Here is a 25,282-nt window from a genome sequence, read left to right as displayed (position 1 = left end):
ATACTGAGATTGTGACACACACCAATACTTAATGAGAATTAAAAACTGCCACCAGGTCCTATCTGAAGACGCACACCTAGACCAGCAAAGGTGGCAGTTGGTAAGCCCCTATGGCAGATCTCTTGGCTACGGTGTAAATGTTTTGGCAGAAGTTGTGGAGAGAGCCACCCATCTGTGAATGCTGGTACCAGGTCTACTGTGTAAGACAACATGCCCGCTTGTAATGATGAAGTCCATACCTGGACTGCAGACACTAGCAATCTGATAAGCATGCTAATCACATAGTTGGCAACATGTCCTGCGTTAGAGGTTATTTCATTGACTGAATCACAACTGGAAAAGTAAATGAGTCTATCATTTACTTTTCCAATTGTGATTCAGTCAATGAGTCTATCATATATAATCAAAGTGTACACCTACTAAAAATTTATTTTATAATTATTTTGGAGTATCTTTACAGTAAAATATAATGGAATTACTCATAGGTTTTCTGTACAGTTAATTTTTTAGAGAGTAAAGAGTATTCAAAATGCTTTAAATCTGAACTCTTTATTCAGACAACTCTACCATTCTCTTCTCTAGATTGATACAAAGCAGTTGTGTAGTTTTATTTGATGCTTAAAGCAAACAAAACCTTCCAGTACTCTGTAACTTTATTTCTATCAAAGAAAAAGCTTTGTGAAAGATCATGAATATTGAAGTTCTACAGATAATTTGACACAAGTTAAAGTGAATGACCTCTATTTCTACTACTGCGTATTCATCAGTAGTTTTATTTCCTAAAGCTTGTGTAGAAACATTTTTGTTCTGCAATTAAAACTCCATCTTCATTACACTGCAAAACATGCTTCATTCAAATTTTTATAGCAAACCATCAGACATATGGAAGATGCCACATCAGTGAGATTTATTTCAACGTAAAGGAAGTCAAAGCTGTAAATATCACACACAGAATCACAAGGTTGAAAGAGACCTTTAAGATCATTGAGTCCAACCAAGCCCAACACCTCAACAGAGTGCTACATCCAATTTTTTTTTAAACACATCCAGGGATGGTGACTCCACCACTTCCCCAGGCAAACCATTCCAATACTTTATCACTCTTTCCGTAAAAAACTTTTTCCTAATATCCAACCTATATTTCCCTTGGCACAGCTTAAGACTTTGTCTTCTCATTCTGTCAGTTGTTGCCTAGTGAAAGAGACCAATCCCCACCTGCCTACAGCCACATTTCAGGGAGTTGTAGAGAGAGAGATAGGGTCACCCCTGAGTCTCCTTTTCTCCAGGCTGAACACCCCCAGCTCCCTCAGCCATTCCTCACAGGGTTTGTTTTCCAAGCCCTTCACCAGCCTCATTGCCCTCCTCTGCTCAAGGGTCTCAACATCCTTCCTAAACTGAGGGGACAGAACTGGACACAGCACTCAAGGTGTGACCTCACCAGTGCAGAGTACAGGGGAAGAATGACCTCCCTGCTCCTGCTGGCCACACTGTTCCTGACACAGGCCAGGAACCACTGGCCTCCTTGGCCACCAGGGCACACTGCTGGCTCGTGTTCAGTCACTGTTGACCAGAACCCCCAGGTCCCTTTCTGCCTGGGCACTGTCCAGCCACACCGTCCCCAGCCTGTAGCACTGCAGGGGGTTATTGTGGCCAAAATGCAAGACCCAGCCCTTGGACTTAGAACACTTTCATCAAGTAATGCTGCAAGTAATTTTACTTTTTATGTAAATACAGTTGTAAAATATTTAAGAGAAGGTAAAATCCTATGGCCTCAAAATTGCTTTTAAAATAACTTGATTTTTTGGGCAGCATGCAGTTTACAGGAAAGAACTATATTTTGGCACATCAGTGCATTTGTCAAATTTATACATAGAGCAGTTCAGGACTCCAAGTTATTCCAAACAATATTCAAGATTCTTGAGTGGCTACCCTTCTTGAGGAAAACAGGCAAAGAAATAGCTCAATACACAGTAAAGAGGTCTGCAAGTAGGCAAGGTGACACAGCACATTCTGAAGCACCCTTCAGATGCACAAGGTAGCATACAGAGATGATCTCCTAGTAGGACTTACTGGCTTAAGCATGGTATTGGACAGACACAGCTGAAATATATTCAAACACAACTCAAATCACATTCAGCCTAGCTCACTAGCATGTGCACAACTTAAGACATCACCGTTTTTATACTTCCTGGATTAAAATCAGACAGGCTCAAATCACACCTATGGATGAAGTTTCACAGAAATTTATTTCAGAAAATGATTGTTATAGAAGAATTTAAAGCAGAACATTCAGCACTGTACATTCAGAATAAAGTACACTTTTTCCTTTTCCTACCACATCACCATTTTCTGCAGCTGTTTTAGGCAACATCCAAGTTACGAGAAGTACTTCCTACCCTCACCTTAATGTATTTTGGTTTATGGTAGACTAAGGCCCAAGCAAAGTTTAGATATCCAATTTAATTTTGGAACATGAAGAAAAATTAATATAACATTTTTTGCCATGTTTATGCTTTCTATTTCATATCCCCAATTACAATGCTTTTAATTACAAACAAATACATGATAAATCCTGCAGGCTTTCGGCACCCCCTCCTTCACTGGGAAGGTTAAAGACCAAGTTACAGGGACACTTGCCCCTTCTGCTTCTTATTTTGCAGAGCCCCCTTCTGTTAAGCACAATGTTAAACTTCTAGCAGAACAGTGGGTAATCCTCTAACACACATGGTCTTTACCTGCTAGAATAGAGTGTAGGTTGATCACGTTGACAGTGCTCATCCACATTCAGGGAAGAAGAAGAAAGTGTGGTTGCCAAGGAAGCTGCTTCAAAAGGAGATGGAGTGCTTGGCACTAGATCCGGCTGGTGGTGTGAACCTAGCACTGCACATGCAGAAATAAAGAACAATGTTAACAAATTTCATTTTAAATTGAGCCCAGGAATCTTCAGGTAAGTATATCGAATCCCATAGTGCCCTCATCATCTCCTTGAAGTTTCCTAATGTTTGAATTGATGAGATGGTAGTATTCATATACCCATACCCACACCCTTTTGTATTACAGAGTGAATTTCAGCTGCTAACAAGTACATTCAGCAGAATACAGAGTAACTCCAAGGTCAAATATTAAGCAGAGGCATGAGTTATGAATACTTCTCAGTCCTGGGACTATTCTCACGCTACCAGGGCTCACTTTTCAGATTGGATTAGGCAATTAGTTCTGCTTTCATCATGGCTGCAGGAAAGTTCTGAGAGGGGCAAAGTTGCATCTCCTCAAAAAGATTCTAGGAACAATGAACAGCTTCAAAACATTTCATGTGACACACTTGTTTAGAGGTCAATGAAAAGGACAACATTGGCTCTGGCCTTAATTTACTACTTGGGCTGAATATGTTTTTTTAGAATGTCCTGAAATCTGAAAGTTTAACATCATATTACAAACTTTGATTCTGACTTTGTCTTGCTCCTGAAGGTCCATTTTACCAAATATTACTAACTACTCTTCTCAATAAGATTAACCTGCTTGATTTTGAGAGATCAGCCATACTGGTAGTGTTCTAGTTACAGGACTCCAAGAGCTTATACAGAATTTTTAAAAACATCATTTAGGCTGACAATACCTTCTTCATCAAGGCTGGCATAACTTTGTCCTTCAGCAAGAATGCCATGTTTTTCATCCTTCCACTCCTGGCTAACTGCACACACTATTTCTTGTGATGCTGCCTTTAGGGCTGTGATGGAATTGCACCGTTTCTTTGAAGGTGAAGGCTTTAAAGCTGCATTACCAAATGAACAAAGGTGTTGAATGATGCCATCTTATCTTCCTACACATCTTTAACAGCATATGAAAAATTAAGTCATATAGAAAATCTAGGTTATGAATACAGATGAAGAACATGTCCAAAAACCTACTTAACAAACATTACATTAAAATTAGATATTGTTATTTCATCTGCAAGAGAAGTACTCCTGTCTTTTTCAGTTTCTTACTGCTTATTATAGGACAGTAAGTCAAGTCACTGGTACCACTAAGTTAAAAAGCTTCTATGGATTACCAACCCATGTAATCAGAGACAGAATAATACAGAAAAAAACCCCAGAAGATAGGAAAATGGAAAAGACATTTGGAGTATTCTGAGAGGTTACAATAATTTTTTTGAGCTGTTACTACTTCTATGCAATGATACTACAGAATTTCCACTTCACACTCGTGCCAAACATTTCTTTTGGGTACAATAAACACTTCCAAAATCTTGATGGCCTACACATTTTGGTATCAGCACCTCTTTTATAATTCTTAGCAGGGCCTGCCTATTTAAAAAGTATTTTGAATCAAACTCTAGAACTGATCATTGCCACTACTACTGAACCACGTCTCCCATCTGTAGTTCCTCTCCAGAAGGATGTCAGCTATTCAATTTAGTGTTTTTCAGCTGCTGGCTGCTGATCTACATGCACTGGCTGTAAAGTTACTTCAGATGCACTGTAACACTTCTTTCACTGCTTTACTGCAAAGTTCAAATTAAACACATCATGTCACTTGGCTATAGACTGAAAAAAATAATCAAATACATAGTTCCAGGGTATTTTTAAAAAAGAACATAGTAGATGCTGAACTAGCCTCTGCCCAAGGCTAAACCCACTTATTAAGTTTTTGTTGTTAATTATGCATGGTTGTTCTGTGCACTAGGGGGAAAAAAACAGATTCATAACAGGCTTAAGTGTTTAAACTGAAATGTTTGACTCAAAGCTTAGAAATAATGTTCCTGAAGATGGAACACTCCCAATTTTTTGTGAAAAGGTAATAATGTATTTGAACCATTAATCTGTATAAAAGTACATTAACAGCCGTGTACACAGAGGAAATCAATAAGAGTTATAGACTGGAAAAATTATACAGATTAATTAAGATCAAAGAGAGAATTAGGCATGATATACTTTAATTGTACATCATAGGCTTCAAATACAGAACTGGTTGTGTCTTGTCCTGGAACAAATCCAGCAGTCAGAATTAGAAAAAAATGGGGAAAAAAAGATGTTAAGGTAAAATATATGGCATTTATTTGGTTAAACAGGAGTATCAAGTAGTAAGGAGCAGACACTCTATTCTTTACCAATGCAGGACAGTTCCTTTGATAATTGTCTCAGACAGCAGAACTCTTACCAGTTCTTTAGCAAAATTATTCTAAGATTTAAAGAGAACTGAATCTCAGGAGGCTCCTTTCTCCTTTAAAGTGAATTTGGCTTCACATTTTGTCACATAATATCAGATTCTTCTATTTTCTTATTAATCAATCTTTTCCAAAGGATTTAAATTTCCATATTTTGAATTAAAATTTTGGGCTTAAAAAATATTCTGATAGTAAAGCAGCAAATTAGCATGTATTCACACTATTTAAAACGCCTAATCTGTATGTCTTACTGTAAGGTTTTATACCTCTTGTGATAATTGTTGGAAAAAAACCTCATTGCTCACATAATCAGAACAGCTTTTGCCCAAAGAACTTCCTGGACCTCATCAAACCCTAAGCACTCATCTTTGCCTTGCCAGTATATTTTTTAGAGACTTCCTTACTGCACACACATTGAGCACATCTCTGCATTGGAAAGGATCTCAAAAATCATCTAGTTCCAAACCCTGCTGATCCCAGTAACTCCTACCAGTGGAGCAGGTTGCTCAGAACCAGTAAACTGACTTTGAACACTCCCAGGTTGGGGCATCTACAATTTCTCTGGGCAAGCTGTTCCAGTGCCTAATCACCCTCACTTGCAAAGAGCTTCTTCCTAACCTAAATTTACCCTTCTTCAGCTTAAAGTCATTCCCTCTTGTCCTGTCACTATATGCCCTTTTAAAAAGTCCATCTCCAGCATTCTTGTAAGTCCCCTTTAGATACTGGAAGACTGCTACAAGATTTCCCCAGAGACTTCTCTTCTCTGGGCTGAACATCCTCAGCTTTCCTAGTTTGACTTCATAGGGGAAGCTCCATCCCTCTGATCATCACATCCTCTGGACTGTCTCCAACAGTTCCATGTCCTTCCTGTGCAGGGACCCCAGAGCTGGATGCAGCACTGCACTGCTCACAGAGCAGAGCAGAGGGGCAGAATCCCTCCCCTGCTGCCCACTCTGCTTTGGATGCAGCCCAGAGCACGTTTGGCTTTCTGGGCTGCAAGTGCCCATGGCTGGGTCATGTCCAGCTTCTTTTCCACCAGCACCCCCATATCCTCCTCCCCAGGGCTGCTCTGTGTCTGTTCATCCCCCAGGCTGTGTTTATCTGGGGTTGCCCCCAACCCAGATGTAACACTTTGCACTTGGCTTTGTTGAACCTGGTCAGACTCCCATTGGTCTACTTCTCAAGCTTGTCCAGTCTCTTTTGTCTCCCATCACCATCCTTCTCTCCACTTGCAACTTCAGATTGAGTTTTCTTTCAGTAGTATGGTCAATTTATAGAGAAATCATCCATCAATTCATTAGTATTTATAAGACTCACAAAAAGTCTTATTTTCCTGAAAAGCTGTCATAACATATCATGCATACAGGGAATCACTACTTTGGGTTAATTCAAATTTTCTTTTTTTTGTAAAGGTTCCTTCATTCTACTTAAAATATCTTAATTGTTTTAGTGTAGTTATTCTCAGCCTTTTCCTTTTATCTGTATATCCTATTATTTTTCTTATTTAGAATTTCACAAAGTACTTATCACCTACACTTATGCCTTCTTGTTGCATTATCAGTTTTCTCTCATCTTTCATATGCCTTTACACATAATCATGTTTGTTGTTCTGATCTGCCAGGCCTTTTAGGCTGGTTTTCATGGGCAGGCTCAGAGTTCACAGGCTTAGTTGGTCTTCAGAAAAATGGTATCATCTTTAGATAACAAGCAGAGCAACAAGGGCCAGCACGACTTCCAGTGGTAGAAAAGGTAGCGAAAATAAAACTTAATCTGAACTTTTGATGGAAAAAACCTGTAAGTAGGTGTCTCTAAACATATTTTTTTAATTAGCAAGACTCTAAATTAATTTCCCTGAGTCGAGTCAGTTTTGCCTGGGATAGTAATTGGTGAGTGATCTCTCCCTGTTCTTATTTGGACCCACCCGCCTTTTGTTATAACTTTTCCCCTGTCTAGTTGAAGAAGGGCAGTGATTGAGTGTCTTCATGGTCACCTGAAGGCAACTTTAGACAGTCCTGATGTGAAAAAATACATAGTACATAATTGTCTGTAATTTTACTAATACAGTAAAATCCCAATCGCTATAAATTTAGTTACTTGATTGGAGCTACGAAAGTGCCACATGATGTTGAGGAAAGGCTTGGTTTATTGCCAAGACAGGAGTATTATAAAATTACAATTATAAAAAGTATCTAGAAGAGTAGAAGTCACTATGTTCTTACCTTGAACTTTTTTGAAAACTCTTGCATTCATAAACTTTAAAAATCTGTCTGCATAAAAACTTGGTCTGTGAACTGAAACAGTATCCTACAAGATTGAAAAGTATCTCAGTCACATTTTCCACAAGTAAATCACAAGTTTTCAAGAAAAAAGCTGGACACCTCAGGTGAACTATGTTATGCATTTTAGGCATAATCAAAATTAAATTTTTAATACTTCAAGAAATTTTTAGGTATTTTATTGATGAAATTATGAGTTATGAATTATACAGTTATATTTTGCAAAATCTTCCAAGCATTTGAAATGAATTTTTTCAAATTATGTATATTTTATAGATTCATCAATGTTCTGCTAGGTGGCTAGACTTGTGTAAGTTATAAGGACAAACTAATATTATTTGTTGTTATTTGAAACCTCAAAAAATAAAATCAGATCATGTATTGGGAAGGTTTCAGCAGCAGCTCAAACCACATGGTGAGGTTAGACTACAAATGTACCAGAAATAGTTTTTTCCTGGTCAACAAGAGTTAAAGGTCCACCAGCTAAAATATCAGCCATTTAAAAAAATAGTAAGATCTGCTTACCCCATCATAAACAAGAGCTTTCCAAGAATGCTCCAGCTTCTTCATTAACCTAAATGTGCAAAAAAAAAAATCAGAACTTTATAAAAATTCCATTTTTATAAGTAATTTCAGAATATTTTGCTCAGTGAAAATTCATTGAAAGTTGAAGTTCAGCTTACCTGTAAGACTGGAGAATATCAATAATACCCATAAATAAAAGCAGCTTTTCACCTTTATGGCTTTTTGCTGGAATACCTCCCATTCTAAGAGAAACAACATAGTTAGAATATCTTTTAAGACATCTCTATACTGTACCCACTTGTAAACCCAAAGGAATAGACAATATTTAAGCCAAATGCCACAGTGCAAAGTCAGTCAAATGTGAGTCACCTAGCATGCAACAAACAGATTTTAAGTAGAAAATCTGAAGCATCTGAGATTCAGTGGTAAATATCCATCATTTAATAAAGGAGAAATATTTTAAGATACGTTTTAAATAGAATTGGAAATATTCAGATGATCTGAAATTGGAAGAAAGTATACATCAGTTTCTTGCTAAGGAAAATAAGTAACTTTAGGTAAGGGAGAATTTTCTCACTTTATTGATTATAGGTAACAAATCACAGAGAGTCTGCACATTAATCAAAGTCTGAAAAGGTTGTTTAATATATTTTCCACTAAAAATTATATATTACTGTGCTTTTCCAAAATTTCTTTACAGAAAGATGACAGATAAAGCAACAGTATCAAGCTGAGAATCCTGACTGCATGGGTCTCCAGTTGGTCTAGGGTCTGTACTGAGGTGTGAACCTTCATTCTAAGATCCTGTCTTTCTATTCCAACACCTAGAAAAATTGTCCATTTTACAACCTCAGCACAGTTTTTTGCCCCACTACCATTATGTCAATGGAGACAGTGCAAAGGAACCAAGGAAGGACACTTGTCAGGACCTGAGTAGCGCTGTATTAGCTCAGGTGGTGTGGGAGCCCAGCTAGTGCAACACCTCTGCCATCACACAAAAATACTGGCCATAAATAAAATCTTCTGTGTGAATGTGACTTGTAAAAACCAAGTGAAGTAAAGCTCTAATTATAGTCTAGAGTTCTCAGTGTCTGGAAATTTTCTCTGAATACTACATATAATTCTCTCACTTGTTTTCTGTAGGCTTAAGCACAGATATCTATATCTATATCTAGATCTAGATCTAGATCTAGATCTAGATCTTAATTGCATTTACCTATACAGCTCCTTCGAGAACCAGGAGAAAAATAAATCCTTAATTTTAAATTAAATCCTCATTACAATAAAGGACTGATTATATGCAATGTTGAATGGTGATTCATAATTCTCTCATAATACTCTCATAATTCTCTCATAGTACTTAATATATTATGAAGGAAACAGCAGAATAATGATTATCTATATAGTGAAATTTCTTTTAAAGTTTTTGCTAGACAGAAAACCAGGAGAAAAACATCAGTTCTTAATCTAAGGAAATATATAACTGGCACTTCAGTGGCTGATGATATCATTCTATGTACACTGAGTATAATACATCAATATGAAAACAACCCCTTTAGGAATATCCATTTCAAAGCTAATTTATAGTTTTTGCTTTGGTCTCACCAGACTGCCTCAGATAAAACGAGATTATAGTTGGGACTCTTGTAATAGCCATCTAATAACACCTGTTTTATAAAAGAATACACATGTGCATACTTAAGTCACTCTCAACTATTGTGTATTTAAAGACAGTCAATCTTCTAACCAACATTCCAAATTCATGCTCTGTGACAAATCTCGATGATGCAGCTTTTTGGAAAAAAAAAGCTCAGTCTTTCAATTTCTGGAATGCAGTGTACTCATTAATATTTTGCCTGTTAATACTTTTAATAGCAATCTTAAGAGCAGGTTACAGCACTTACGTGTTTGTTGTCTCTGTGGTGACGGAGTCTCCAGACTTCCCAGGGCCCTGTATAGACTCCATCGCCGTGGAATAGAGAACTTTCTGCCCTCCATGACGTTTTGCATCTGATGCACTCCTGGAACACTCTCCTCCTTTTTCCTTCATGTTACTGTTCAATATGTGGATCCCCAGAAGCAGACTGTAATCCATGATCTTAAAACTTTCTAGAACCTACCAAAGAAACCACAAAAGAATTACACAGCAGCATTTTGCAAATCTGAGTGAAAACAGGCTCTCAAGGCACAAGCTTATCAGGAAGTGTGTGAAATTACAGTTAAAAAAAAAAATCTTTTACTATCCCACACAAGTCAGAGTGCTAGTTATCTAACTAGCTGAATGCTCTCGTAAGTGGGAAAGAAAGACGCATAGTTGAAATGTAACCTGATGTTATTTTGTAGTCAAGGAAGATAATTCCAGGCAGAACCTTTACCTTTATAGCAAATAATCAATTAATGGTTGTAGCTGTTTTGTGGTTGGATTATTTCCAACCCTGGGATGCTACAAGAGTTCCAATAGCTTTGGGAACCTTTGTGGCAGAGCCACAGCTACACGCTAGCGGAGAATGAAGGCTTGAGACCGTGCTGCAAAGATTGCGAGGATGTCTTTATTTCTTTGAAGGGTTTTGCTAACAACAATCTAATTAAATGATATAACAAAGGGCTTTTATAGCTTTCTAAAGGATTTAACTTCTAACCAATATAAACTACAAATTACAAACTAACCAATTACCTTAAAATTCTAAGTAAGAAAAAGACCAATTACCTTACAACTTTAAGAACCAATAGAAATCCTAAAAGATAAGAGAAGTTTTGATAAGGAGAAAGGGGCCCTGCTTCAAGGAATTTCTTTGTTTAAGGAAACAGGTCCCAGGGGCCCAGTTTGGGGAAACTAACATCTTCTACAAATGGTTCCATCATATACTTATGAACAATACATTTTTTAAATTTTCTCTAGTCTATATTCCAGACTTCCCAGAGTGTTTTTGCCTGTACTCCTCTCTTATCTCCCCTCCACCTCCTATTTATAACAGAGACCATACTCTTGGAGAACTTTCAAATGTCAACCAAAGTATTTTTTTATTGACACCCTCTTATTAGCAGCTGATGGGATTGGAGTACAAAAATCATGCACCTCTCTACTAGGCTAAATAGTGCCTACCTAAAGTCAGAAGACAAATTTTACTTCTGAAGCATGACTTAATCAGCCTTCTCTTCTAGCTTTACCAACCATTTCTGTCTCTGGCAGCATGTCTTCTCTCACACACAAGTACAATAATTTGTTTTTAGTCAGCTACACCATTACAAAGTCTGGCATACTGTCACTGAAAGGCAATGCAGCTTAAGTCAATGAATTAACATGAACTAAAGCAAGCTGTGATCATATCTAGTAATATAACCAAACTGTTCACAGCAACAGTTTAATGTCAGACATCAACTGAATTGAACGCCTTACTTACTTACTAAGTGGGGTGAGAAACACCAGTAACAGCCAGGAGGGGTATGCTGTGCCACTCACCTCTCCCTTACCTCATGCAGCTCAGCAGTGATTCATGATGTTTTGGCACATAAGGCCCAAAGATAATGGTGTAATTTTTGTCACAGAATCAAGAGGCAAGAGTACATCTTTTTACACAAACAAGAAAAAAAGTGATTTTACGGAGATAAGAGCAGATTCCAGGTTTTTTGATGAAGACTATGCAAGCAAGAGTATTTTTGGTTAAGCAGAAACATCCTTCTCTTAATAAAAAAAAAAAGTAAAATGCAATTTCAGCACTTGCATAGGTTTAAAAACTATATGGTAGTAAATCAGTAACTTTGTATAGATCTGTATGTCTAATCATAAGTTTTTATACCACTTACCCTAATTGCTGGAAAAATACTCATTGCTCAGATAACCAGAGAAGTGATGAAACAAAGCATAACACACTGTAATCTAAATGCAGAAAAGCATAAAATCAGACCTGGTTTTCAGACTCAAAGAATGACTTTAAGACACCATGGGTTTGCTATTACACAGAGGGATCTTACACAGCGATGCCTTAGTTCAAATGGAACAAGAAAAAAATCTGCTAATGTATGCCCTTAGCAGTCGTCAGCATCTTCTGATGACAGATCTCACAAAGGATTTCATACACAACAAAAAAGTGTATTCTAACCACAAGATTCTGAAATTTTATTGTGTCTTTTGTGGAAATGTTAGTGATTTACAATCATAAATTGCAAAAATAGCATGGCTAACAGGTACAAAGGCACTTGGGGCCAAAAAATTCTAAAATTTTCTTTACTGCTTACTTATTGCTCCCCTTTACTCAGACTTTTTCAAAAAGAAATTACAGTATCATGTATTCATTAAAAATATGTAATTGAATGTTTGCATTCAAATGCTGAAAGTAAATTCTGGATAGGCTGAAAAATAACACCTTAGTAGTACAGTAAGCAACACTGTTCACACAAAACCAGAACAGCAGTTAGTCAGGCTTGGGAAAAGCATTGCCACATTATTTTACAGTTATGAATTACTGCTGACAGCTCTGCCTTCAACATATTCTTTACTGCATTCTGAGTTATATCACATTAGACACATGATTTTACTGCACTAATTACATAACTTATGTCTACAATTGGACATAATCTCATGGGAGGCTGTGCTGTAATGTGCTGCTCCTTCTTTCACAGGGACCTCTTATGTGATAAAATTAATTCTTCTGACTACATCAATTCATCACTGCCACTTAAACCCATACTACTTGTAGAGTACAATAGACTGTGCCTTGACAATTTATGATTTTGGTGCAGGAGTACTGAAAAATGTCATAAAAGCAAGTAGCTGTTTTGTTACTACAGTTCATTACAGACTGAACATTATAGACAGACTGGAACACCTTCATATCCAATGGATTAACTGCAGCACAAATTCTTATAAACAGCACACAGCATAAGAACCCTTATCCCTCAGACACTCCTTTCATGGCCCTACTCAGAGGTGGCATTGTACTGTCCACAAAGTGTCTTCAGGATATCATGACATGATCTGGCTCTGTCTGCCTACAGCTTTGATGTACAGTTCTGATTACTTCCCCTTAGAAATGTGATAACCAAACCAACCACTCCTTATGCAAATAACCTTTGTGACCATATATAAGCATGTTTTGCTCCCCATTTGTTTCTAATGAAACTTCTGGCAAGAAATTATTAACCAGAAGAACAAGGAAGAATCTCATAAATCAGCACTCAACAAAACCTTGTTTCAAACTCCTCACTCTGTATTAAGACAGTCATTTTGATAAATCAGTTGGATTTACAGCTGAATATATCTGAAGGGTTCTCACATATGTGTCTTCATTAATATTTCAAATACTGTGACAATTTAAAAATATGTAAGTAACATTTTGCATACACAGTTGTACAAAATAATCTGTTTCAACAAGGACAAGTCACAAAATGCAGAACATCAAGACATTTCTGGACATATTACATTCTCTGAGAATATAAAAAGGCACACATATTTTCCTGTGCTGATGTTTGTTTGCAGATAGTTTTGATGATTTTAGGACTGCTTTTGAGATGCAGCAGCAAGTTTTTGCTACAAAGGCACTAAAATGATACCATAATCTAATAAAAAAATCCACTCAAATAAATTACAGTGTTATATGACTATATTCACAGCAAAAGGAGAAAGCCCTGCAAAACACCCTACTCTATCCATGTGAGATCACTAGAAATTGACATAAACTCCTAGAAATACACTATTTGTGTGATTACTTTGTGTGGGAGGAAAAACCCAATCTTTGCTGATGTAACCATTCAGACCTGTACCTTGCTAGCAAAATGGCACTGTGGAGTTTCAGCAGAATTGTCTTAATCATGCCGTGCACCAACAAGTGGCGTATTTGATAATGACAAGTAAACCTTCAGGTCATTAATTTAACATTAAACTGTTCTTCTCGGTAGTATTTATATAGGTGTTAATTCACAGATTCTGCCAACACAGTATTGTCACTTGGTCATCAAGTACTGCTGTCAGGGCTGACTTCAGCTGCTCTGAAAACTCCCAGATGACAAGCGACACTCACCCCTTGTAGCCTTAAGCACTATTTTGTGTCATGCCACATTAAAACCCACAGTAAAATGGCATCACAAAATATGTTGTTTCAGAACATGAAAAATTAACTCTCTGAATAAGATTCTCTTTTCTCAGAGCTAATCAGATGTTAAAGTATTCTGTGAATCACCTTAGACATGGTTACGCTCCACTATCTCAGGCAATGACTAATAGCAAAAGAATTATTTCTGCCATGAAATGTCATTTTTATTTTATATGCAGCCAGCCCAAACTATGCACTAACTGACAGAGAAATCTGCATTTACATTTGCTATCCATGTAAAACAGCATGCAAAAATGTCGTCAGATCATTTTCATAAAAGAGTCAAGAAAAATATGACTCAAAAGAAAAAAATTATGAGCTTATTTAATACAAGTACTAAATGGATAACTATGCAAGGAAATATTTCCTCTCCTACAAGCATTTTGGAAAAGCAACATACAAGCATTTTGGAAAAGCAACATAAGAATCAACACAGTGGAAAGAAGACTGATTTTACAACAAATCAATAATTACTCTTCAACATAATGAGCTATATGAAATAAACATGAATTAAAGGACTGTCTCACAAAATAAGCATTTCTCAGGAACAAGTTCACAAATGTCAGTGCCTAAAAATGGGTCTGGTTTAGAAAAAATCTATCCCAAGAAAATGAATCACCACATTCCCACCAAAACATATGTGGAATCACTTCCTATTTCAACAGAATTCTCAAAGTGTATTGTTAACTAATACTCCAAAACTAACAATCTGGATTCTGATTTCAAAAGCAGATTCCTAATGTAAATTGATTCTTTGAGAGTGATAATATATAAAGATACGAGAGATCTACAGCATCATGCTATGGTCATTTCCTTCAAACTACCATTTCTGACAAAGAGGTGTTTCATCTAAGATCAGTATGTTCTCCATCTCCATGCTGCATCATGCCATCTTTTATTTCTGTCCTATGCTGCAGATTAATATTTCATTAAGTTATGCCAACACTACTGTTTGTAAGGATGTGCTGTAGAACGGGTCACTGAAGTTATTTGGCTTAAACATGCTTTCTCCCTTGAGGTAGGAAAAAAGGGATTTGAAAAATTCTGTGGATAAATCTGGTCATACAAGGTCTCCATCACAGTTGCTACAGCACCACACAGATGTGCATCCACACCACAAAACTGTTGTAGCAATTGGCTAAAACAGCAGTGATGAAAATAATGCCCAAATCTCAAACTTAGGAGATGCGACACTCTTTAAATTTCCTTGCCTTTACAGACTTCTTCATTAGTCACTTGTAAAATGTAATTTCCTGAGAAAGGTCCAGTGTTCTTTGCCAGAAAGGTAAAATGCAGACTCGCGAAATCCATTTATTTCTTAATAGTAAAAATATCTTCAAATTATTTTTTTGCTCTTAAAAACTACATGACTACGATTTGATTTATTGTTACTGCTTCTCTAACAAGGCAAAGAGAGGATAGCTACAGTAAGTCTCAGTAATAGCCTGGAATTTAAAAGCTAGTTCAAATTTTCAATTGTGTACATTGTATAAATTATAAACTCATGAATGTCTTATCTTTAGGAACACTGTAATATCTAACACTCCTTGGTTCAGTTAAGGTGCAAATACTGGAAAATGAATTGTGAGCAAAGTTTTCAGACCTGGTCACCTCAAGTGTGAACAAAACAAGCAGGGGATGCAAGAGCTGAACAATGCTATCAACCTATATTTGTCCCAGCAGAGATAATCTGGAGGCACCAGCCCATGAGGGATCACCACAAGCAACTGAGCTCCATTCTCCAACTGGGCAGGTGATGCATCTCCTCACCAGCACTACCAGGAGGTGTGACAGGCCAGAACTGATACTCCAGCAGTGGTCCACCACTGCCGCACTGCATTCCCTCAGGAAGGAGCTCTGTGTCAGTTGTCAAGATGGTCTGTGTTGGCTGAGCAGATGTATCAGGAGGACAATTCAGCTAAGCAAGGAAGCCACAGCACAGCTTGAATGTGAAAAGCCAGCATACAGGACAGGTGAGGACAGACAGACTAGAAATAAGGAATGGAGAGACGTCTGGGGAACTAGGGATGGCAGCTGTGGTCAAGAAAGCCAAAGGCCAGACAGAATTGAGACTGGCAAGGAATATCGACACAGAGAAAAGTTGACCAAGGAAAACATGGGTCCATTGCTGAATAGGGCAGGAGATTCAGTGGCAGCAGTCACAGACCTTAGCAGGTCCCCAACACCACTGTCCTTTATTACCAGGAAATTCTGCCAGGGCTCTGAAATTAGCAATGGATCTTAAGGAGGAGAAGGGCTAGCATTCAGGGAAATTTATATTTAAGAATATAAATTCTTAAGGAAGTAGAAGAAAATTGCCTTCCTGATTCTGATTGCAAATATAAGCAATGGAAACACAATCCAAATTTAAGAAACACAGAAGTGAATTTCTTAGTTCTGGAATACTGGAAAGATAAAAAATTTCCTTTCTTAATTCTTAATTGTATTTATTACATTATTCTATAATAAATTATTGTTATTTAAAAATTAACAAATTCTTAGTTTCAAGTGCCTACACTAACTTTCTCACTTTGGAGTAGTAAAAAGAGATCACAAGTTTTCAGGTCCTAAAAAGCTGGTCAGATACCACTCACACTATTCACCCAAATACCTCATGGGCAGAAAAAAGCAGAGGCAAAACTCAAGTCCTTTTCACAAAATGGTGGGAATATTTTTAGTCTTTTTAAAGGCAGAAGTAAAAGGCAGGTAGTCAGATCCAACCTCATCAGCTGAGCAAATTCAGCTATATGAAAGATAAAGTGTCTGCTCCTTCTCTTTCACAACAGAGTAAGACTTGTTAAAATAGAAAAAGAAGTCAGTTAATTTTTTTACAGGCATATAACTTTCAGTGTGTGTGTATATACACATAGCTAGAGAGACACACAGACATACTTTGTGTATATGTGTATTTATGTAAATACACTGATTACTATAGGATAATTTTCTTCTAGTAAAATTTTAGAATTTACCTGGGTCTTTAAGAACTCTAGACTAACTTTAGAGTTGTTAATTTAAGATACACACTGAAAAGGATTATATTAGCACTCAAATAACATGTAGCAGGAATTTTTCCAGACTTTGAAAGAATTAGTAAGAGTCCCTTTATATGTAACAATTGATTGATTCTTGTTTTAACTTTTCAGTTCAGTTCCATCTTTTAGATTCCCTCTATTATTTCCAATACAATGGATTCCCCCAGGCTTTGACTGGGTAAGTAACCTTGGACAAGTGGGGGATGCACAGAAAGGCATCCAGAGCCCCAGATGTGACATACTGAGCATTCTGTGTCATCACACATGCTAGGAGCTCAGGAAATACTGCAAGAGGCTACAGAGAGAACAATGTGTTGTGTTAGATAAATGTCTCATGCTGAATATGCAGCTGAACATTACGTCACACAGCTTTACAAACCAATCACAAGGCATTGCAGACTTCTGTGATAGTTAAACAAAAAATTCTATTCATAGGCAAAAACAATGTATCCATCTTGTACCACAGGTGGCAGTGAACAACAAACTCTGATATTCAGGGCATCTCTTTTATGTGGTGAGTTCAGACTATCCATTTTGCTTTTTTATTCTGAAATTCTTAAGATTTCCCTCAGACAAAGCAAATTTTTTCTCTCCAAAAACCCAAGAATAATGGGAAGCTCTGAGAGATCTGGACTATCCCTTTTCCTACTTTATATTTTCTTACCCCTGCTACAGGGAAAAAAAAAAATTACAGCGATTCTCTCTGTCCATAATAAGAACTGATTACATTCACCAAGGTCCTCTCAAAGAGCAATGATAGGACAGCTTTTATGCTGGACTTTTCAGCTGAGGAAGAAATTACCTTTCTCTAAAAATAAGACCGCTGCCACTAGGCATGCCTTCCCATTCCTAGCTAACCAAGAGACAAATTCACAGCAGTTCTACATATGGTTTATCATATATAATAAGGGTTCCACTGAGCTAATTATACACTGAAAAAAAAGTAATTAGCATCTCCAAATTAATGGAAATTGTCATCATCATCAAATCTACTGGACTTCATTCCTGTATTAATCTGTACTGACACAGATAGATCAGTGTAATCCTGGATATACAGAGAAACAGAGGGATAGCCCTGAAATTAGGATTGTGCTAGATGATAAACTTAAGGAGTCATCAATGTGCCCTGGTGTCCAGAATGTCCAGCTGTATCCAGGGGTAAACTGAGCACAGTACCACCACCTGGTCTGAAAGAGGTGGTTGTGCCAGTACATTCAGCATTGGTGCAGCCTCACCTCAAGAACTGCATGCAGTTCTGGGTTCTACAGGGTAAGGAGGATATAAAATATTAGAATGTGTCCAAAGGAAGGCAAAAAAGGTGATGAAAGGACTACAGGGCATGATTTGTGAGGTGCAGAGGAGGATATTAGGTTTGAGGGTTGCAGAAAGGGTGGTGCTGATCTCTGGTGCCTGGTGATAGGATGCAAAGGAAAACTTAAAGCTGCATTGGGGAAGTTCAGAGCAGATAGAAGAAAAAGTTCCTCAGAGAGATGGTGGTCAAGCACTGGAACTAGCTCTGCAGTGAGGGAAGGGCTCATGGTCCCCAGTCTGTTGGTGCTCAAAATGGATATTCTATTCTATGACTATGATCTCAGATCACAAAAGCTTAACGGAAATAAAGGCTTCATCAGTGCTCTGACATCCATAATTATCCCTCCTTAAATAGCACGGAAAACAAATGGGGGTTAATAATCTGTACTGAGTAAACTTAGAGCAGAGATGAACACAGAAGTTTAAACATATACTCACTCGACAATCCCGCTGTAGTGTTTTCATTAGTGCACTGTGAGTTTCAGAGTCAAAATACAACCCTTCATGCATATCTTGCAGGAAATCGAGGTCTTTGAATGTAGGGTTGGACTTCTCTCTTTCTTTTCTCGATGCTCTCCGTTTGTATGTAGAGCCTTTCAAGTCGTATGTGAAATGCATTTTCAAGGCTCGTGGCAAAACATTGTTCATGACAACAATCCTAATATTAATGCCTCCTGACTGAACACAGTACAGCCCATAAAATTTGGGAAGAAGTGTCCTTGGATTCTGGTTCAGATTCTAAAACAAAAGAGATGTTTTTAAAGATATATATTTTCAATGAGCTTCCATATTTAAGAGGGGGATTTTTTTTTAACAGCAAAGGACATTAACAAACATGAAGAAAAATGTGGATGTTTTCTTATTCAGCAGTTTGTTTAACCAGTTGATCATCTTTGAGGGTTTCTATTCCATAAAGCTAGCATATGCACTGCCTTTTTGCCAGGAACTTACAAGGGCCAAGAGCAGAGCAGTAACTATATTTATGCCAGGTTTCTCCATCTCACAGGAAAAAAGAGACTAGGCCAAACCTAAAAGCATCCCAAAGACTTAATTTCTTTTTTTCTGATCTGAACAACCTTTGCATTTTAGCTGCTGGAACAAGTTTGGGTCAAATGCAGTTCTCATCATCTTGACTTGGATTCTGATAAACAGAACCCCTCTCTGCATGAGGCTTTAGACACCCAGAGTTAGTGCCAAATGACTAAGTTATTTCCAAAGGAGTAGGAGGTCATAACAGGACCACAACTGACCATCAGAACAGAAAAGTGTGAAATACTCAAAATTCCACAACAGGCAAAATAAATTAGGCAGAAGAAGATAACAGAAGTGAGAGAGAAATCATCCTTCTGAATACAGCAGTTCTCAGTCTTTGGCATGAAAAAGAAAGAAAGGGAAAGACCATTTTAGGTCTTACTAAATCACAACATACAACTATCAGAAGAAAGTACTTTCACAGAAATAATCATACTGATTGAAGTTTTATACTTTGGAAGCCATTGCATAGCAGTGAGAAAATTTCCAGAAACAATATGTATTGGCCTTATATGTACTTCCAATAACTCAAACTTATGCTGCGTGGATTATCATGATTAGGAACAATAAAAAAGTACCTGCTACCATAGTCTTTCTTTTTTTAAATTTTTTTCTTTTTTTTTTTCTTTTTTTTTTTTAAAATCCATGTTACTTTAGTGCAATAATGACAACATTCCTCATTTTTAGTATAAGTGAGAAGGTAATTTTTCAAGTATTTACTTCAGAAGACAAAAGCAAGAAAAGAAACTCAGTCACAGGTCTAATAATAGAAAGTCCCACATACCACCCAGAAGAATGTCTGTTTGTATGTATGAGTGGCTTTTGTTAAAAAAAAAATTAAATTCTTCTAGCTTTTTAATCAATGATTTTCCCTTCAGATGACACACAAAACCCAACCAATGGACTTAGAATTAGCCCTCAAAAAGCTCCATTTAAAAATTAAGTATTGAACAAATTACATGGATTAAAATGTCTTTTACATCATTGCTTTAATACATGAGAAATGGAAATTAGAAGTAGTGTGAAACAAAAGCGAAACTGACCGGTCTAGTTTCTTTGTCCACTCTGAGTGAAACGCAGAGGGTAGACAAACACAAAATGGAGAAAAAAAACTGAATTAGAAATTTAGAAACTTTATTTTGCTACTAGCTTATTAGAAGCAAAGTTTGGTATCAAATTAGATTATGACATTCGGCTTGAATGCTAAAAAACCACCAATTCTTATCTTAAATATATAACTGATTTATATCTATTCTTTCTGTTGGGTGTGTAGGGCATGAAGTAGAAAGGCAGGGAAAAATGCAAAAAAATATTATAAAAAGTACAGATAAACCCAGTGAAATATTTCAAGACAAATGAAACTGAATCTTCAGAAGTGTGACACAAAACAGGAGAAACAGAGGTAAAATACACCCTTCAATTACTTACCATGTAATAACCCGGCAGAAGCTTCTGAAGAAACTCGGCCTCTTTGTGTTGAACTGTTTTGATGATGAATTCGTCACCACTAGTTACAAAAAATAAAGACCCACTGGCACCTGGGTTGGATAATTCAATTAAAGGTTCACTGCAGATTGAGTACTGGAAGAGACAAAAATTTTTTTTTCACTGCCAATGCATGCGTTACCCAAACACAAGTTTAATATGAAGAACTGCAGGTTCAAGTAGGCACAAGAGAATGAGGTAGCAACACTACTGCTGCTGGCTGAGGTTTGGCAGGTCATTCTGCCCAGGCCATGCTGCACAACCATGGAAGAACAGCTGGCAGCTGAGCATATGGTCCCGCTTCATGTCCCAAAACAACAGGTGAATGCTCCTTTGGAGTGAAGCCAGTGGTTGAGGTTGAAGGAGTCAATCTCCGTGCTGTCAGCATAGCAAATTCTGAGTCAAAAACGTTGAGAAGATAGTTTCACTTAAACTGTTTTCTTTTCACATTCATTTTTTTTAAGAAACAGATACAAGATGGTAGAAAAATAAACTGGGACGAGAGGTTTCTCACTACAGATAAATAGGCAAATCCTATTCTGTGCAGCTGGGATTGAAACTATTAGATTGATAAACTTGGTATAGCTACTAATTTTAGTTTAGTTACTAGTTTTTTAAACCTTTTACTAGTTTTATGATTGAAAACCACTTGAAACAGGAAAAAACCTCAATACCAGTAAGCAAGAAAAATTGGAATTTGAAGGACCACTATATTAGACAGGCTTCCTCTTCCATGGGACACATTAAGAATTACAATCACATTAAGGAGGAAAAAGACACCAAAGACTACACCTTACTTAGTAGAACCATACTCATATAGAGACTAATGTACATTTATTGGGTGCCCACTACTCCAAACTTCATTCAAATTAAATGGAGAGTAGACATTAAGCTCAAAAACCATAGAAAAATCTGTTCATATTAAACATGAACACAGTGATAGCTGAAAATCTAATAAATATGTTCTTTTATGAGCGCTTGAACTAAAGAAGCATGTTTCATACGGACTCATGCCATTGCCTTAATGCATCTTCTTATCCTAGCTCCAGCTAAGGCTTACATATTTTAAGAGAATTTTGCATGATATATAAATATTTCCTCTCCCTGCTTCTACTCAATTCCAATTAATATAAAATACCTTTTTTGTTAATCCTATAGCTGCAATCTTCTACAGACAGAATAGCCATGCCAACCTATAACATTACAAACCTCAAGACCAAATCAGCAGCTGTACTGCAGCGACTGCATTTTTCTTCCCAAAATATTTAAATCTTCATGAGTAACTGTCACTGTAATAAACATTTGAATGCAATTATCCTAAACATTAAAGCTCAATAGAACATAAGCACAAGACATTGACCTACACTCTGTGTTGGTCATTTTCCAGTGGTATGCACTTCTGTAAAAAAGTCCACCCACCAAATGCTGCTATACAAAGGGCCCAGCCACTTTTGACTGGACATCTCTGAAAGGCAAATCAAAACCAAAAGGTAAGAAAATCCCCAAGAGCCTGACAACTGAGTATTTATGATCAAGAAGTTTCCCTGCAAAATGACAGCACTCCATGAGGTTTCCAGTGATAATTTAATTCTGCCAGCTGTTCAAATGTATTTACGCTTGTTATCTTGTCTGACTCCTACAGCATGTTACTGCTCATCCTCCTTGGAAAAGGTGAAGCTTTAAATCTTGAGCTTTGCCACTTCAAATTAACAGTGTAAACTCACATATGCTTGCTGTAATTTCTACTCTTCTTATATTACTTCACATGCCCTTCAGCCACAGCTGGACAATCATTTACTACTCACCACATACCACTTGTGTGTTTTCCCGTGCCAAGAGGAAAAAAAGAATCTGCGACAAGTTGTCTTTACTGGGAACTTCCCTCAGGGAATAGGCTTTTTGTAGTTAAACAGATTGTCACAAATCTTATTTACAGCATACAGTCTTTGTATAAATGTTAATTTTTGCTACTGCGAAGGCTTCCTTAGATGGAAAAGAAGTTGCAGGTGATAACTTTACTCTAGGAAGCACAGTCTTTTTAGCAGCTGGCAACACAGCCCACATACTTCAGCTTTTGCCAAGTCCATAAAAAGAGATAGATAAATAACACATTATGTAATGACACTACTGTCACCCATTATGTCCTTGTCTCTAAGCTGGAGAGGCATAGATTTGATGGATGGGTCACTCAGTGGATAAGGAATTGGTCACATTCTAAGAGTTGCAGTCAATGGAAGAAAGAAATTCTTCACTCTAAGGATGGAGAGGTGCTAGAAAGCGTGCAGTCTAGAGAAGCAGCAGATGCCCCATCTCTAGAAGTGTTCAATACCAGGCTGGTTGCTTTGAGCAACCTGATTTAGGGGAAGATGTCCCTGTCTTAAAGCTGGAATAAATCATCTTTATGCCCCTTCAAATCTAAATTATTCTATGACTATGATTTATAAAATTCCCAAACAATTCTATTTCCTTGCTACTACCATTTATAATTCAAATTAATTTTCTTTTTTTTATATATAACTATGATAATGAGGACTAGTAACACAAAATCCATACATAGCACTAAAGAATTAAAAGAAGACACCTACATTAAGACACCAACATTCAACTTAATAAAAGCAAAACCAGCTAAGTTTTGCTTTCAGGCTTATTGTCCAAATAGGAAGAAAACCCCATTATAGCATACTTGAACACAAGAGAAAAAATTTAGTAATAGTAGTAGTATATTAATATTTCAGAACCATTTAATCAATTTTTCTTTTTTATTCACCCAAGCCCTTTAAAATTCTTTCACTTTTAAAGAAGCTCTTATCAATAGTGAAACAAAAGGATTTTAAAGCTCATTCCAAAAAGTACACAACAGACTCTGACATAAAAAGTTCCTAATTTGTTCCAGGACTCTGATTTCTTGGGTGGCCCACCATGAAACAAACTGAACATTGGGCAAACATCTAGAAGACAATTCTGCTCAGCACTCACTCTATCCTACCAAAAGCAGAACTACAGGAAAAAGAAAATAGTGGGATATTTGTCTGACCAGTGTACAAAGTGGTACAAGTACCAAGTAAAGTTTGCTTTTACAACGTCTGCAAATTTGCAATTTTTTTCCTCGTGTAAACTGAACACTGTGAAAGACTAAGTCTTCAATTTATGAAATAGAACAAAGCAGGCATTCTAAAATGCTTCATTTTTAGTGCACCATCCATATTCCTCAAAGTTAGACAGGAACATTTGCAGACCTCACTTTGTAATGAACTGCATAAGTAACACAAATCATATGAAAGTACTTAACAAGAACTGAATTGATAAGTCACACAACTACTGATAATAACTTCTCTAGAAAAATTATCTGAATGACATGGATGTTGCTCTTGTCAATTAACAAAGCAGGTTTTTTATACAAATTGTCTCAAAGATAAAGAATTAAAATTTTTGTAAATGTTAAAAATATTCACTTGTTATATACCCCTCCACACACAAAATTTCTTACTGATTAAAGGGCACCCTTAAAGGGCACCCTTTAAGAATCCTTTTCTGCCACAACAAAACTAGCATGCTTTATAATAATTTTTAACTCAAAGGAAAACTGAAGGTTCTTACCAAATAGTCATCAGGCTTGATACCAAAAAGTTCTCTGAAATAGCGGAAGGCAAGAGGTGCATATGTCTTAAATCTGAAGTCAGGGTAATGATGAGCAGGGGTAAGATTGCTCCCTTCACTGAAAGCAAAAACAAAACAAACCAAATCACTGAGCAATTGTTAGCAGCTAGTTTCACCATAAAGCTGCCTAACTTGACTGTTTGCCTGCTCAGGAAAGAGCATAAATTTAGATAAACCTCTCTATCACCATTAACCATTAATAGAAATGTCTGTGAGAACATTGCCAGCAAATTCCTTTTTCTCACCTGACAGGAAATTACTGTTTTCACCACCTGTATGCATTTGCATAAAGATCACATTTAAACATGAACAGGACAAAATCTGCACTTCAGAAATCCCAGGTAGAGACTGATTTCACTGAGTATTGAAACTCTAGTGTCATGGTCGCTGTGCTCAAGATTACTCCAACCACAGCATCTCCCACCAGCCCTTCTCTGTTTGTAAGCAGCAGATCCAGCAGGGCAGCTCCCCTGGTGGGCTCACTTCCCAGCTGTGTTGGGAAGTTATCTTCAGGCACTCCAGGAATTTCCTAGACTGCCTCCTCTCTCCTGTGTTAAATTTCCAGAAGACATCTGACAGGTTAAAATTTCCCAGGATTTCATGACAATCCTGGAACATCAGCCCTCTGATTATAGAATAGTTCACCCACCTCCTCTCGTGGCTGGGTGGTCTATAACAGACTCCCACCAGGATATCTGCCTTTTCAGC

General features: G+C 37.1%; 1 protein-coding gene across 4 annotated transcripts in view; it reads right to left on the bottom strand.

Annotated features, from left to right (window-relative positions):
- PIP5K1B (phosphatidylinositol-4-phosphate 5-kinase type 1 beta) overlaps positions 1–25,282 on the bottom strand; it is a 113,617-nt gene that overhangs the window by 30,578 nt on the left and 57,757 nt on the right. For all 4 annotated transcript variants that reach the window (XM_056513695.1, XM_056513694.1, XM_056513696.1 and 1 more), the window contains 9 exons: positions 24,515–24,632; positions 20,861–21,013; positions 18,839–19,138; positions 9,873–10,084; positions 8,127–8,210; positions 7,969–8,017; positions 7,387–7,471; positions 3,617–3,772; positions 2,736–2,880 (listed from right to left, as the gene is read on the bottom strand). In XM_056513695.1, the coding sequence (XP_056369670.1) occupies positions 2,736–2,880; positions 3,617–3,772; positions 7,387–7,471; positions 7,969–8,017; positions 8,127–8,210; positions 9,873–10,084; positions 18,839–19,138; positions 20,861–21,013; positions 24,515–24,632 (1,302 nt within the window). The remainder of the gene's footprint in view (positions 1–2,735; positions 2,881–3,616; positions 3,773–7,386; positions 7,472–7,968; positions 8,018–8,126; positions 8,211–9,872; positions 10,085–18,838; positions 19,139–20,860; positions 21,014–24,514; positions 24,633–25,282) is intronic.

This window comes from Oenanthe melanoleuca, chromosome Z (assembly GCF_029582105.1).
Source record: "Oenanthe melanoleuca isolate GR-GAL-2019-014 chromosome Z, OMel1.0, whole genome shotgun sequence".
Classification (NCBI taxonomy): Eukaryota; Metazoa; Chordata; class Aves; order Passeriformes; family Muscicapidae; genus Oenanthe; species Oenanthe melanoleuca.
This window is presented reverse-complemented; position numbering and strand designations above follow the sequence as displayed.